A 16,773-nucleotide genomic window follows, 5' to 3' on the forward strand; every position below is an offset into this window, starting at 1 on the left:
TCATGGCTTCCCGGCGGGGCGTGGCCAGCGCCGGCCGGCAGGAGCGGCGCCCCGTCCTCGCCGCGGGATTCTGAGGCGGCGGGGACCGTGCCCCAGCCATGGCCGAGCTCGGAGGCCGCCTGCGCCGCGGCAGCCCCCTGCTCCTCTTCACCTGCCTCTTCGTGCCCTTTATCGGCCAGTCCGGAGCCGGCCCCGCCACCCGCGCACCTTACGCTGGTAAGGCGTCTCGGAGCGGCCCCGTGTGGGTGAGGGTCAGCCGCTCGGGAGGGGCGGGTGGCAGGCAGGCGCTTCGGCGGGAAGCTGGGAGGGTGTCGGAGGCGGGGGGCACGACACGGACGGACACGGTCAGCTGGGAGTTATGAGCCCCCTTGAACCCCGGCTTTCGTGTAAACCTGTCGTTGTGCGGGGCGAGCTGGCCGCCGGGGGTCGGGGGAGGTTGTACCGGAGTCCAGGGGTCCGCCGGGCCGCCGCTGCCTCCCCTGGGTGTTCCGGTGCGCCGTCTGCTGCCCGGCTCCGGCGGGCGGCGGGAGCGCGGGCAGGAGGAGAGCGCGTTTCGTGTGGAAAAATGAGGCGGGTTTTTGCGTGTGGAGGGGAGAGGCTGCCGGGGCTGAGACGGCCACGCATCACGCTTCGTTTTCCACGCCATCAACTTTTGCCAAGGGGAGGCTAAAATAAGGCTGATTTCAGGGTGAAGCGGGGTTCTGGCGGTCGCTGAGGAGTACTGAGGTAGGGATGGCAGGACTTCTGCTAGTTTTTAAAAGAAATGAACGTGACCTACAGAGACCGTGGTCAAACGGGCACGCCAGAGCTGCCCCTTTCACAGGAGAGAGGAAAAATGCCTTTGCCAGACTACGGCTTTTCAGGTGCATATCAGTCTTGACTACCTACCACACGTTTCATTACGCAGTTGTTACGCTTTTTAAATGAACATATAACGCTTTGAACATTTTAAGTGTCATAGCTTTCAATTTTTCCTCTGCTCGCTGATTCAGACGAGGTACAATTGTGGATTTGTGGAGCGTGCTCTTTGCATTTGCAGCTGGTATGGAGGTAAATTTACAGAATATGTTTTAATAATTGCAATATTGCATATGGATTGGGCTGCACGTAAAAATGCCCCTCTGAAGAATTTATAAAAATATTCTTTTTAGTTTGGTCATGCATTATTTCTTTGGCTTCAAAAGAGTCAGTCGTAATTCAATCAGGATGTAACTTTCAGAGTTGAAGGATGTAAAATAGCATGTGAAGCTGAAGTGTTTATAAAATTACAGAAAGATTAAAGGAGCAGAACCAATGCTCTTTCAAATAATTATTTAGGAATAGTTATTTCAAAACATGGCTTTTGTATAATTTATGGGTACATTGCTAAGAGTTTTGCAGAACATCTTGAAGTCATAACAGCCATATTTACAAGCAGAAAGGAAATTAATGAAAAATAAAATTGACCTTTTAATATCAGCTCAAAATTGAAAAAAATGATTGTAAGTATGGTTTAAGGAAAGTAAATTGTATTGAGGTCTTGGTTTTAATTCAACATACAAAAACTCAGTCTGTTATTGCTAAATGTGATTTAAAAGATTATTCTTGGTCTCTATTTGGAAAAGTAGTGTTTTTCATCATGACAGAAGATATTACTATGTGAAATTATTATGTTACATTATATAACTGTATGGAATTACCTGCAGTCACGTTAAGCCAAATTTTGCCTTTTGGCACAAGCCAACAGTTTGACCTCATTATGAACTAATCGCATATAGTGAGGATAAAATTTTCTTTTCACAATTTGTTTGCTCTAAAATAAAATGAAATTTGCTATTAAGAAGATGAAAAACAGTATAGCTCCCTATTACTAAAATATAGGGCAAACAGAAATAATAACCTAAATCAGAGTATCATGTACGTACAGTTAAAATTATTTTAGAGGCATTGCTTTGCATGTGGTACAGTAATCATTTTAATGAGTAGAAGTGATTTATGGATGTGACTTTGTTTTTATCATACTTTAAGAGTGCTTGTAAATGAATTTGGTGTTTCCTTTAGTTAGTTGTCCGGAGGTGAACTAACTCTTTATCCTGGATAACTGATTTGACAAGACAAAATATGTGCTGATTTAAAATACAACGAAATTATAAGTTTTGTTTGTTGCTCTGAATCTTAGACTAACAGGTGAGACTCAAATGCACAAACTGAATTGAGATTAACAACCACCTATAGCATTGCTGTGCCAAGCTGCAGACCTGTGATAGTGTTTCCTTGGGAGTTCACACACCCAAACATTTTCCACTCAGTTTAACAGATTGGAAGCTGCAAACCTTCCTGCTTGTATGGGTTTCTTGTGATTTTTCTCTTAAAATATTTTGTGCTTTCTTTAGAGGTTCTTAGGAAGAAAAACATGAGCGTTGATCTGTGGAGAAATATCTGTGCTGATTTGTAGAAGGAACTGTGGAAGGAAGTACTTGTATAGTTTCCCACTTTTCAGAATGGTAAAACCTGATTTTTGTATGATAGTATATGTTCTGAAATCTACTTTGCATCTGGTTTTGAGCAGAGTATCTGATTTCTAAACAGAGTATCTGATTTCTATGAGCCATAGGATTGTATGTTCCAGTGTATCTAAGACTGGAATTGAGCTGCATGAGCAAAATGCTGCTGTGGCAGAAGGTAACACCAGTGCGCAACTTCTGCAGCACCCAGGGCTGCACTGGCAACTTGTGAGAAGCCCGAGGCCTGTGTCTTATTTGCATAAAAGTCTTATTTACATAAATTGTGGATTTGTGTTTACTTCCATGATGCATACCTTCTAAACCTATACAAATAAATGGTTCTACTTTTAAGATCCTACATACTTGTTCTTCCTTTTACTCCTTGCACTATCCATACTTGTATACACAGTTTTTGCTGCTTGCATTCAGCATTCCTCAGTGCTGTCTTCACAGTCCATCTTCAGTCCTTACTGACAGTCAGTGAAAATGATGCAGTGGTTAAAAGTGGTGTAAAGAGAGTTGACAAAATCCTGGATCTGTTAGAGAAAAAGTCCCCCTGGCTTCAGAGTGACCAGAATTTTTACCCTGAGGCAGCCTGACGCGAGGCAGCCTTTTCATGTGCCCTAGCTGTTGGGCAGTGAGAAGGATCACAGTTCTGTCTGCTGAAAGCTGAGAGGAGAATAGTAGTGTCAATGAACTCATGAGGAAATGCCGTGCCATGCCGCAGATCTGTATTGTTAGCGTTGTAGGTGGCTGTTAATCAGGAGACTACTGCTGGCAATAGCTTCACTATAGAGTTCAGGAAGCTCTTTAGCATATTGTGTGTATTTACGATAGAATCCGTAGCCCAGGCATTCAGAAAGGAATGGTTTGTGCTCCAGTTAGCTCTTAATCTAAACACTATCAACCCCTAGTTGATCGTATCTGTTTCTTGATTAGTTACAAACTACATGGCAGTATATTATGCTGTTATTAATCAAACTTGTAAATGCATTCATTAATATGGGCCATAATTATCCCTTGATGCTAAGCTATTGGGGGATAGCTTAATTCTACTTTTCAATTATCAAGCTGGAAACTTTAATCTTTTAAATTGGAGTTGAATGTCAGAAACCTCTTCCCTGGTTTCTATGTGCAGCTCTTGTACCTCTGTTCATATTGGTAGGTGCTAAGCAATATTGCAGTTCAGAATCCTTGATAGTTTCATGTCCACGATATGTCATTTTATTTTCCTACTGGTTGGCAGGAGATTGATGTGCTAGGTAAGAGAGAAGGCAGAAATTGTCCGAATAACTTGAAAGTCCCAGAGTAAACAAAAAATCATAAAAGTTCCTGCAGCAGCTAGCAGCTGCCAGGCATGCATTAATACACAGTGATAGAAATACAAGGCTGTCACTTTTGTACTCTCAACCTTTGAAATCGCAAGACAACCTCTGAACAAAAGAAAGCAAAATAAATTTGCAAAAAAACTGCCAACAATAAATCGTCAAGAATAACCACCTTTTCCGCGCTCGTAGTAGTGGTGGGCTTTGGCTTTATTTTTTGAACAGGGGAGAAAAAGATACTTGTAGGAAGTACAGAATGTAACAGCTGGCTTTTCTGACTTTTGCTCCTTAAATTGAGTAGAGTTAGTAATCCTGCTTTGACTTACAGACATTCTAGTAAAGGTCATTTTGATCTTTCTAAATACTTACTGTTAACTAAATGCTTGACTGTTAGTGATTGGATTCTTGGCAATCGCTAAAGCATAGAAGGAAGCGTAGGCAAAAAAATTGAAAACAGTACAGAAAGTATGACTTATGACCCTTTTAAAGGGAGGGGGGGAATCGGTACAGAAATAAACTTCCATTTTATACTTCACTTAATATATTACATATCTTTTCTGCTTATGAAGTAGTGGTGGGAGATTCTTTAAAATGTAAAGGGAGGCTTAGACAGAGATCTGTGTAGTTAATATTGAACATGATCTTGTTCTACATTTTCCTGTCTGCTGCAATATAAATATGACTTGCAGTTAGAATTTTCACCGGCTACCAAAATATTGTGATGTGACTAGATTTGGGGAAAAATTGTAAACTTAGAGGAAAAGCACTGATGCTCACTGTAGAATAAGTTAGTTAGTAGGAAAGATGGGAAACTTTTTTTTTTCCTCTCAAAATGATCACTGAACAATTTTTAGAGTAAGAGTTAAACAGTTACCATTGTGCTTCTAGACTTCAAAGTGCTTACATTTTACATGATTTGTGACAAAGTATCACTTAAAAAAAAATCACATTATCATCTTAATAAATATACTAGTGTACTGAAGGCAGGTGTACTGTATATATTCATTCACCTTCCTGGTTTATAGGCAAACTATTAGCTGTATTGTAGTTTGTAGTAGTTAGATCTGTGGATAACAGTCTATATGTTATGATAACACGCAGTTAAAGAATCTAATGTTAACTACAAAGTATGTGTATTTTGCCATGTTTATTGTTCTTGGTAGTGTTCTTTTTCATTATAGTGGTATATGATTATAAATCTGCATTAGTAATACATATTACTTCTGAATCTACATCTTAACATTAAGCTTCTAAAAAGTGACCCTTTCCCTTCTCCCATGGATCTCTTTTGAAAATGCACCAAGTAGCGATCCAAAGAAAACCTGAAATCATTAACACTCAATTATATAAATTAGAAAATGCTTTGCATTACACGGTTTAAAGTATAAGGACCAGTGTTATACCTGCAATCCCAATGTGGTTCTTAGACGCTTTATCTAAGGAAGTGCAGAGGAACATAGAGTTCAGAGAAAGTTTATTCTTTGCAGAAACGTGGACTGTGATGTTCTCTCATTTAAAAACAAACCAAAATTTATGAACAGATATGAGGTATAGCTGTAACACTAATTGTTTCCCTGGTAATTCTTATAAAAAGAATAATGCTGCTAAATCATATTAAGATGCTAAGAAATTTCATCCCATAATGGTACAGTAAGAAACAATGTAAAAAGACAGATTTTCATGAAAGAATAACACTTTTGTAATTTATCTGAAACATTTTAAAGGTTTGCCATTAGCAGCACTAGTGAAATTTTGACTTGAGAATGTTAACAAAATGAATAGGCATGTCCATGTTTTGTCATGCTATTCATGCATCCAAGAGTCATGTAATGCTTCCTCTTCTTTTCTAAATAGCTCTTCCAAAGTGCTTTTATTTAAGTTTGTTAAATGTTTAGGGAGGAAATGGCAGGACTGAATTTTTAAATGCAATTTTGTCCAAGGTCAAGTGTTTAAGTAGAATTTCTACTTATCATTTTGTCAAAAGTGTGCTCCAACTATTTCAAAGTTTAAAAAAATTGAATCATTAGTCTGCTTTGTGCATAAATGTTCATCTCCTTTTTGCAGAGTTCAAATTTCGACCATCCAGCATTTTCTCATGTGATTTAGGGTTTTTTGTTGAACTTGGAATCAAGATGGAGTGAGCAGAGAAGAGTTTCAGGTATAAATTATAAAATAGACATTGTCTTTGGGATTTATCACTGAACAATATAGAGAGCAGACTTTCATTTAGACTGCAGAAGTTACCTGACCTCAACAAAAATAAAGCCACACAAATACAGGCATGCTTAGAATTGCCCTTCAAAGGCTACAAATCCTCTAAAATTTTTTTAGTACAGTGAGCTAGTAGCAGGGGTGACTGCTTCCATAATCCCTTGAGATTTGTACTATGGGTTGTTTGGTTGCTAATCTTGCTAGTCATAGGTTTTAACCTCTTTCTGTTTTTCTTCAGCCAGCATAGCCAGTCTGCTGCCTTAAGCCGCTCACTGTATTTTACCTCTTTTCCTCTCTTCTGTACCTTTTTTCTACTTGCCACCAGTTCTTCACGTTTTTTTTTAATTGGTGGTAATACCAGTAAGTAACTAAGAATTACATCCCTTATCATAATTTTAAAAGCATATAGACACAAGGACAAAAGAGATTAAACACATGCAGTCTGTGTAACAGGTGAGCTGAGTGGTCCTATTAAATAAAATATGGGAAGGCAGGTGTGCTTATTTATTTTATTTTTGCTGACTCTTAAGATATTGGTACTATCTCCAGCTTCCTCATGGACCTCCCCTTTGTATAAGCTGCCTTTTATAGAACAGTATGCCCCAGCTTATTAATAAACACAATAAACTAGAAATATGAAAAACTGTGGAAATTTCTGTGATAGAAAAAAAAAAAGAAAAAATTAGTTGAACTATATTGTTAGTAAAATATGGTCATATTAATAAATCAGTGAGTATACTGTAGCTCTGAGCATAAACATTTGAAAAAAATTCTTTAAGTATATAAAAATAGTTAAGGAACATGTCTCCATTTAGCATAGCAGAGAAGATACTGTGTTTTAAGAGAAGCTTAATCTGGAAACGGCATGTACCCTGAAGATGCTGTATTGCTGTACAGGAGGTCATCTTACAGGAACACAGAAATGGTGAAGGTGCAACTTTGCCTCTGCATTGCTTCAAGGACAATTAATGGAGAGAGAATACCCAGCTATACATAGTCATTCTCAAATTGTACAAAAAATTCAGTTGAGAGTTGTAACTGTAAAAGGGAAATGTAATTAATGCTAATACAAAAATCAAGCATTTATGAAACATTAGGCTGAAATATACACAAAACCATTCATAATTCAGGAAATAGGGATATAGAAATAGAGAAATTAAGTTGTGTCTTCAGGAAGCATTCTTTTGGATGTCTGTAAAAAGCAGGACTTGGCAAATCTGTGTATAGTTACAAATAAGAAAAATTCTTTGGCTAATGAGGATACACTGAACCTAAGGTATCAATAAAAATAAATATATTTTAACCTAATAGCTGTGAAGGTAACCTGCGTGTGTAACATTCTGTTGCTGGATCCTTTTTGGCAGCTGTCCTGGTTTCAGCTGGGATAGAGTTAACTGTCTTCCTAGTAGCTGGTACAGTGCTATGTTTTGAGTTCAGTATGCGAAGAATGTTGATAACACTGATGTCTTCAGTTGTTGCTCAGTAGTGTTTAGACTAATGTCAAGGATTTTTCAGCTTCTCATGCCCAGCCAGCGAGAAAGCTGGAGGGGCACAAGAAGTTGGCACAGGACACAGCCAGGGCACCTGACCCAAACTGGCCAACGGTGTATTCCATACCATGGGACGTCCCATCTAGTATAGGAACGGGGAAGGGGGGGCAGGGAATCGCCGCTCGGGGGACTGGCTGGGTGTCGGTCGGGGGGTGGTGAGCAGTTGCACTGCGCATCATTTGTACATTCCAATCCTTTCATTATTGCTGTTGTCATTTTATTAGTGTTATCATTACCATTATTAGTTTCTTCTTTTCTGTTCTATTAAACCGTTCTTATCTCAACCCACGGGTTTTGCTTCTTTTCCCGATTTTCTCCCCCTTCCCACTGGGTGGGGGGGGGAGTGAGTGAGCGGCTGCTTGGTGCTTAGTTGCTGGCTGGGGTTAAACCACGACAGCAGCAATTCTTGTGTCGTGTGTGTTTTCATGTATCCACCTGAGGTATGCTCAGTGGTACAACACAAGTTGCCCATCAGTTCTTTGCTATTACACAACCCCCATGTCAACAATCTTGAACTGGAAAGATGTTAATTTGTAGAGCATGTACAAATACTCCATCTTAAAGAACAGTGGGTTTGTGAATGAACGAAATAAACTGTGAACAGATAGATTTGTATTTTGAAACAGAAGGGTGAACTGTATTAAAACCCGAATGCTGACTTGGCCTGCAACAAGAACCATTCAGCAGCATGTTAGTGGATGGTAACATCTGGAGGGAAGAGGAGTCCTGCTGCTCCCGCTTTACCGCTCCTATTCCTTAAACTACATTCTGCTTTTGCTCCTACTATAAAATTTCAGAGAAGATCGAGTTAGTATTCATAATACTAGTTCTACTGGACTGCCATAAACCTGCAGTGCAGGAGGCAGGGAATTCTCTTGTGGTTCGGGTGTTTTGTCTGAAGGATCTGTATGTAAATGCAGCCTTTTGCAGTGCAGTAGAAAGCAGCTGCTGTCACAGGAGCACTTTGATGAATGGGAGGGAAGTTAAAAACTTACGTTGCCTTTGTTGTCTAAGCTGCAGTGGTTGCAGTTACATAGAACTAGTTTAAGTCCATCTAAATTAATGGCTTAAATGGTGTTAGCCAAGTCTCTGCAACAAATGCAAGCCATCAAACTGTTGATCAGATTTTGAGGTAGATTTTGCAAGTTGTGTTGAAATGAGAATTAATACACTATGCAAGTATGATGCTACCTGACATAACTGACAATTTAGTAATCCCAGTCAATTCTAAAATTTGAGTCCTCTTCAATGTCTAATAATTTCTGATTTACCAAATGTTGATGGTAATGAGCTTCAAATAGAAATTGTTTATATTGCCTTTAATTTATGCTTTTGTTTCCTTTACCTTCTTTTATGAGAAAGGTTAAATACCATTAGTGTTTTTTCTGCATGCATCGTTCACTACTTTATCTGCATCTGTTACGTTCACTAAATTCACCTCCTCTCCAAACAAAATAATGTTAATCTTTTAAATCTCTCCTTGTATGGATGACCGTCCCTGGTTTTAATCTGTTTATGACATTCTCTGCTGCTTTTCTGTTTCTGATCTATCTTTTTTTAGATGCATGCTGTTAGTGAGCACATCATTTCTAGAGAGGTCATGCCATACATTTATGTAATGGTATAATATTTTAAATCTGCATTAAAAAGAGATGATTGTGAATATCTTTCTTTGGTTTATTCTGTCCCTTAAACTGACTATAATAATTGTTAGGTCTTTTTTCGGCAGTAGTTTCAGTCAGTTTAAATCTCATCAGTGAGTAGTAAAAATCTTTGTTTAGAGCATACTTTCGTGTCTTTGGGTGGTTGCTCTGACTTCTGTCTGGGAATTGGAGTCCCTTTTGGAGCCATTCCCTTCAAGGTGATGTGTGTAGCTTGTGCTGCTTCTTGAAGTGATGGCCGCCTTCACAGGTCTTTCACACTGCCTTTGAAAGCTGTTCTTACTCAAGTTACTTGGCTAGATACTGATCTTGCCTTTTTTCCTCCCCTTTCTCCGTATCTTCCCCAAGTTTGTACTCCTCTTGTTATTTAGGGTATATAATTTATTTGCATGGGTTCTCGTAATGGAGAAACCTTAAAGTTTGCTTTTTTTGGGTAGCAGGGTTTCTACTGATACACTTCAGTTAGACAATGTTGGTAAAAAAAACATTTTTTGTGGATTCCCAAGAATAAAGGACAGCAGTTGCTTGATGAGGTGCTTTAGGACAACTTATATATCTCTTTTAAGGTCTGGGCTACTCTCTGCCTGCAGTTTCTGCATCTATAATACTTTTTTTTCCCCATGTATTCCATTGTCTCAGGAGACAGAAGACGACATTTAGTTTCTACTTCTTTGTAAGCTATACAAAGGTTTCTGGCTGTTCCAGGACATCAGTCAGTCTCCAGGGATTGAAGTGACTCCTTGAGAACTATTAAAAATAAGTAACTGAATGTATACTACTACTTCACTAGAAAGGTGCCTTCCAGTCAATATAACATTAGAATAGGTAGAGGATAGACTGGTAAATAGATTGTGTAAATACTCACGTGTTTAAGATACAAAACAGTGTGTGGGAAAAAGTGCTCTACAGGTACTGCAAAGTTTATACATCATAGATGTGACCAAACATTAGAAGAAATAATGTATAAAACATGAAGAGACTGATGTTTCAAACGGGAACGCATACTGGAGACCTGTATGGTGTCAATGTAGGTTTTTAAAAAGTACCACCTTGTTCTAGAATGATAGAACTTCAGTCTCTCATAGATAAGCTTTCAGTTTTAGAGGAGTTCTGTAATTGCATGGCACTAGCTAAATTATATAAGTGCTTTTTGCCTTTATATTACTAAAATTATCTTAATGTTCTTGAGTCATAGATTTAAAGTGTGATAGTGGTATGGAGATGCTAATAAAATGAGGTAATTTTATAAAATTCTTCTTCTAAGACCTTGGCCATGCTTCCAGAGAAAAGGGGATAAGATGAGAAATTTAAGTCTGCATAAGCATAGCTGTAGATGTTTGGACACAGGAATGAAGATGTGCACTGTTCATTTAAATCGATGTTAATAAATTATTTTTTTTATATAGGTATATCTGAACCTTCTTTTATTGCTAAAAGTGAAGATCGTTTGTTTAAACATTTATTTGAAGACTATCAAAGATGGGTTCGTCCAGTGGAACGCTTGAATGACACTATAAAAATAAAGTTTGGCCTTGCGATCTCTCAGCTAGTAGATGTGGTATGTATAGTAAATAAGTTTGTTTATTTTTTTCCCCTAATTCTTAAAATTCTGGAACATAATGTCATATGAAACAATTGTGCATATTTTAGCTTAAACACAATAGATTAAACCTCTGAAATTATTAGCAGCGTAATAAAAAAATGCATTGTAGATGGAGGCATGAAGAAGTGATTGCAAAGAGGTTGAGAAGACAAATGGCTCTTAATTTTAGTGGCGTTTTCAGAGAAAAAAAAAAAGTGAGTGAAATTCTTATGCCTAGGCAATTGTGTTTTAATTTATTTATTCAATGGGAAAACCGCATATTTTTAAACTTTATCGATGCAATTTCTGTAAAATTCAGAAACAGTTGCAATACAGCTCTTTTTCCCCCTTAAGCAGCAAAAAACCCTCTAAGTGTTGATATATGTCACTTCCACAGTAATGAAGATTATCTTTTGGCATTACCTGTGATGTAAAAGAGATCAACCAGAGTTGTTTTTTTTCCCCCTGATACTTACTCACTTCAGAATATTCTTTTCAAATTGAATTCACTGTTTATAGCTATAAGAGGAGTTTTTCTTCCACATGTTGGCTGTTCCCTTATGTTTCCATAGAAAAACCATAAGACTGCATAACATACAGTCAAATAAAAAAATGGAAGGGAGGAAAGAGACACAGAAGGGGAACAACATCACTTTAACAGTTAAATAGTCAAAGGTCATAACTGTGTCTTTAAAAAGTTCTCATATAAACATACTTATCAGTGACTGGAATGCTTTTAGAAGTGTGTTTTGTATTTTAAATTATAAACCTCTGTGAAGTAAAGCAGCTAATTACTATAAATGTACTGTGTAGATTTTTTTAATAAAATAGGTTTTATTTTTATAGGATGAGAAAAATCAATTGATGACAACAAATGTCTGGTTGAAACAGGTATGTGTAAAATATTGATGAAAAATTCTGAAGCTTCATAACTGCAAGTCAAAAATTGGAAGAAACTTTTCTAATTAATTGTATGTTCAAAAAAACTTAGTTGTTGCATGAATCTTTATTTTACATACTATCTTTAAAAAATGTCCCTGGAAATGCTTTAAAGGATTAATTGTTATAAAACTCTTAAAAACAAAAAACAAACAAAAAGGTAAATTTATAAAATTTACCTAATTAAAAGAAAACTGATATGGCATTGCATGGCCATTTAATATACCAAGGTGCATGTATCCAACCATAAAAGTTACTGCTTCAGTACATAAGTTTTCTTTCAAAAACTATACTAAGAAAAGTATGGGTTTGTGTAGTCTTTTGTATAATAGTTTTAAGATCTTTCTCTTGTGGGATATTTGAGATTATCAGATAAACATCACTGAAGAATTTCAGTTTCAAAGTTATATATGCTTGCTATAAAGAGCTACTTTTTCCTCTTACAAGTATTTGTTTATGGGCAGGAAAAAGCCTCAAGCTTTATAATAATCAGAGTCCAGCGCTAAACTTAATGGCCACTATTAACTTGGGAAATGCTGCTCACACATCATTCTTGATTTAACTTAGAAGAATGTTTGCAGACCCTGATTATACTCACTAGCTTGCTGAATTTTGGGGGGGGGGGGGGCTACGTCCTTCGTTTTTTTTTTTCCTGTTGCTTCCCATTGCCGCCTTTTCCAGTAACTGTAATTTCAGGCAAAGCTTTTCCTTTCAGGAAAACTTTGAGACTACTCAGCAAGTATGAGATGGCAGTATGTCAATGATAACCCTTTGTGCCCTCTGAATAGTTTCTGCAGAACTTTTTGCAGTTGAACAAGTTCAAATAAAATAAGAACTGACCTGAATATCCATTTAAAATTCTATGTGATGGTGGATTCTTAGAAGCTTGAATTTTTCCTCTTGAGCTTTTAGTTCAAGTATAAAATTACCAAAGTACTACTATGCTTTTAATGGTGCTATTTTTAGTGTTGCTGGTAGAAATACGAACAACTATCTTGTGAGAGTTGCAGCATAGGTTGTTCTTTGTGATGAAAATGTTTAAATTGCTTCTGATCAGCTTCCAAAGTAATTGATATTCATTCAGAACAAGCTTTTTTCAAATTTAATTGTCTATACATTATAATAGCTCTTACTTATGTATGCATGCTCTGAAAAAGGATTTTAATATCTTAAGTTCTGTACAGAAATACCGTCAAGTGGGTCTTAGAAAACCAATACTGGATGAAGTAAATAGATGTCTGTTCAGCAAATTCACTGTTGTATGCAAATTTTAGAAGCAAGTTTGAATTTTTTTTTTAATTGCCTTTTTATATGTTTTCATCCAGTCTTGCCCTGCTTAAATCAACTTCACAATAATAATGATTTTTACATCTCACATATCCACAGGAATGGATAGATGTAAAATTAAGGTGGAATCCTGAAGACTACGCTGGAATAACATCTATTCGTGTCCCTTCAGATTCTATTTGGATTCCAGACATCGTGTTGTATGACAAGTAAGATTTTAATCTTTTCATGTAAAATAAATTTACTTTCTAACTTTACCATCCAAGTTGCTTCTAGGAGGCTCATTGGATAGATATGCGTGTACATTTAGTGGAGCTAAGAATGTGTGGAATAATTTGCCTCTGAATGCAAATGGATTTTGTTGCCATGTTAAATGCTTAAATGTTTTGCTTTGCTTCTGTACGGACTTTGAAAAGTTTATTTCCACTTCTTTGAGTAAACTTTCTTTTAAATTAGAAAACAATGTCTTGCACAGTGCTGGGTACAAACTAATAGTGTAGAGTGATGGGAGGGAAGCAAATAATTCATATGGTTGTAAGTCATATTCAGCATGGATTTAAAACGAAATACACTCAACTGTAAGGGGTTTTTTTGTTGTTTTTTTGGGGGTTGTTTTTTTGAGAAGTAACAGATCTCAGAAGCAATAACTTTTGAATTAACCTTTCTGCTCAACTCAGGTGCATATACAAGGCTTTTACATTTCCTGACTTGTTGAATCAGGAAAAAAGGTTGTTGCAGTGATTGTAAATTCAAGTTTGGAGGTGGCACACAAGTGTTGTTTTACCTGCTTTGTGACTTTTTTCTTCAATAATTATGATTTGGCCAAATTGAAAAGTATTTATGCTGTATTATCAATAGAAAACCCAGAGTTTGGTCATGCAGTTAAAGGTCAGGATTTTTACAATCCTTTCATAAGTCATTGGGACCACAGAAAGTTGCACAGATCTTTTCATGACTTGAAAATATTCTTCACTCTTCCAAAGCTGTTTATCTGTGGCAGATTCAGATTTAAAAAGAAAAAAAAGTTGACTATGAACACAACATAAAATTTTGGCTATGAAGGGGGAGAAGGGATAAACAGCTGAAATGACAATAACAAAACATATTTTCTTATTTAAAAACACACACCCACCCCCCCCACACACCCATTGTAATTGCATGCATATATCTCTCTTTCTTTCAGTGCAGATGGACGTTTTGAGGGAACATCTACAAAAACTGTAGTTAAATATGATGGCACCATTGCTTGGACTCCACCAGCAAACTACAAAAGTTCTTGTACTATTGATGTAACCTTCTTCCCCTTTGACCTCCAAAATTGCTCTATGAAATTTGGTTCCTGGACTTATGATGGCTCACAGGTTGATATAATTCTTGAAGATTATGATGTTGACAAAAGAGACTTTTTTGATAATGGAGAGTGGGAAATAGTGGCTGCAACAGGGAGCAAAGGAAATAGGACTGATGGATGCTGCTGGTATCCTTTTGTTACATATTCATTTATAATTAGACGTTTGCCACTTTTTTACACATTGTTTCTCATTATTCCTTGTATTGGGCTTTCGTTTCTAACTGTCCTTGTCTTCTATCTTCCTTCAAATGAAGGTGAAAAAATTTCACTTTGCACTTCAGTACTGGTATCTTTGACTGTTTTTCTTCTTGTTATTGAAGAGATTATTCCATCATCTTCTAAAGTTATCCCACTTATAGGAGAGTACTTGGTGTTTACTATGATATTTGTGACATTGTCCATTGTGATAACTGTCTTTGCTATCAATATTCATCATCGCTCTTCATCTACACACAATGCTATGGCACCTTGGGTTCGCAAGATATTTCTTCACAAACTTCCCAAGCTACTTTGCATGAGAAGTCATGTAGATAGATACTTTGCTCAGAAGGAGGAAACAGGAAATATGAATGGATCCGAATCATCCAGGAATACCTTGGAAGCAGCTCTAGATTCTATCCGATATATTACAAGACATGTTATGAAGGAGAATGAAGTTCGTGAGGTGGGTGTATTAGCCATATTACACTGATTTTGTAAAACTGGAAATTAGAAAACCATGTAATGGTTTACTGTGCAGTTTCATATTAAATATGTGCTATGGAATTTCCATTTTTTGTGCTTCATTGGAAGCTGTGTAATTATTTCTACTGGAAAAAAGTACAAGTATGGTACAATACTGAGAATTCCTATAGGTATTGGGCTGATACAATACAGTCCTTGGGTTCTTTAAAGTCTTTTGTTTTCTTCTAGAAGTAAGTTCATCTTGTTAATTACACATTTTCAGAGATACTTGTCTGTTACAAGAGCATGTTCCATAACTGTTCCCTACAGTGCTGCTGGATGTTATTTTTATGATGAGAAAAGCAGGTATTTTTCATTTTAATGTTGTACCTGAAGGCTATCTGAAAAATGCGTTTGCCTTACATTCTCAGAATAAATACTGTTAAGCCTTATTTTGCAGCTTTCAATTCCAAATAAAAACAATTTTTAATGCCCTAACTTACATTAGTTTAAATACAAGCTATAGCCGTATGTTGGTCATTTTGTGCTGAGATCAAACATGGGCTAGATGACTTCTTGAGTGTTCTCTTCTAGCCTTATTATTTTTTGTCTCTAAGTTATATCAAAAGATGTGAAAGGCTTTTTTTCAATCTGTACATTTGCACTTGGAACTATCCTTAGTGGATGTTTACACCATTTGGGTAAGAGCATTATGAATCTGTTTTCTTTCTTTGCTTTTTAAGCTAGCTCGATTGGTACATCAGAGACTTAAATGATATTTTCAGGCTAGTGTAGAAATGTAGAAGTTTGTTGTGTGGTCTCACAATACTACTATCTGTTTCCGATGGCTGAGATACTTTCAATTTATACAGAAATGACTGTCTTCAAAAGCTGCTGTTTGCTGAGAGTGTGTTCTCACATGCTAGCCTAGGAGTAAGCTAACTCCTCTAATGTACCTTCTCAGGACTCAATTCTGACATGATCACAAGGGATCCAGCCTAGATTTTGAATAAACGTATCCACTGTACTGTTAAAACAGTATCTAATACCTCTGCATGTATAAACAACACAAAAAGAATTGTTTGCTATTAAATACATAATTTCCTGTAAATTAAGGATTGGTTTTCTTTCTCTTACTGAACTTACTGTATTTGACTGTGAGTGACAAGAGAGGTGGTAAGTATTTTGTTTTTCAGGTGTAATGTTGTTGTGACTCTCAATCTCAGAAATTAATATACAGCTAACTGGGGATTCACTTGTATTTTATTACTTAGTCTCCAGAGAATGGAAGCTTTAATTGCAAAAGTTGTTACAAAAAATTACACAGCTAGTGCTGTTGTAGCCTTACCTCTTAGGAAGCAGTAGGCTTGGGAAATGTGGATAGCTCCAGTTCAAATCAAAGACAATTATTTGGCAGGGCTTTAATTTGCTTGTGCAATTATATCTGCTATACTTGCAAAACTGTGTATAGATATGAATAATCCTATCAAAAAGGAAAATAGTGTTGAAAGTACTGTGAGTATTCTCCCTAGTATATAATTCTGTGCAGCAGTAAGTTCACAGCTTTCAGATCTTGTATGTAATGCAACAGCTGCTGTCTACTGTTAATTTTTGTTTTTTTATTGTGGTTTGGGTGGTTTGGGTTTTGGTGGTTTTTTTGTTGGTGGGGTTTTTTTGTTTTGGGCTTTTTTTTTTTTTTTTTTTTTTTTTTTTTTACAACT

General features: G+C 36.9%; 1 protein-coding gene across 6 annotated transcripts in view; it reads left to right on the top strand.

Annotated features, from left to right (window-relative positions):
• The window catches only part of CHRNA5 (cholinergic receptor nicotinic alpha 5 subunit), a 19,758-nt gene continuing 2,985 nt past the window's right edge, over positions 1-16,773 (top strand). The window contains exons 1-7 of one of the 6 annotated variants that reach the window (XM_052808051.1): positions 108-216; positions 2,373-2,483; positions 5,873-5,966; positions 10,637-10,788; positions 11,659-11,703; positions 13,138-13,247; positions 14,222-15,053. In XM_052808051.1, the coding sequence (XP_052664011.1) occupies positions 11,677-11,703; positions 13,138-13,247; positions 14,222-15,053 (969 nt within the window). In that variant the 5' untranslated portion in view covers positions 108-216; positions 2,373-2,483; positions 5,873-5,966; positions 10,637-10,788; positions 11,659-11,676. Of the gene's footprint in view, positions 217-350; positions 727-2,372; positions 2,484-5,752; positions 5,967-8,361; positions 8,702-10,636; positions 10,789-11,658; positions 11,704-13,137; positions 13,248-14,221; positions 15,054-16,773 lie in introns of those variants that run through there. The other 5 variants (XM_052808054.1, XM_052808048.1, XM_052808050.1 and 2 more) reach the window with 5 other exon arrangements.

Source organism: Harpia harpyja, chromosome 14 (genome assembly GCF_026419915.1).
Source record: "Harpia harpyja isolate bHarHar1 chromosome 14, bHarHar1 primary haplotype, whole genome shotgun sequence".
Lineage (NCBI taxonomy): Eukaryota > Metazoa > Chordata > Aves > Accipitriformes > Accipitridae > Harpia > Harpia harpyja.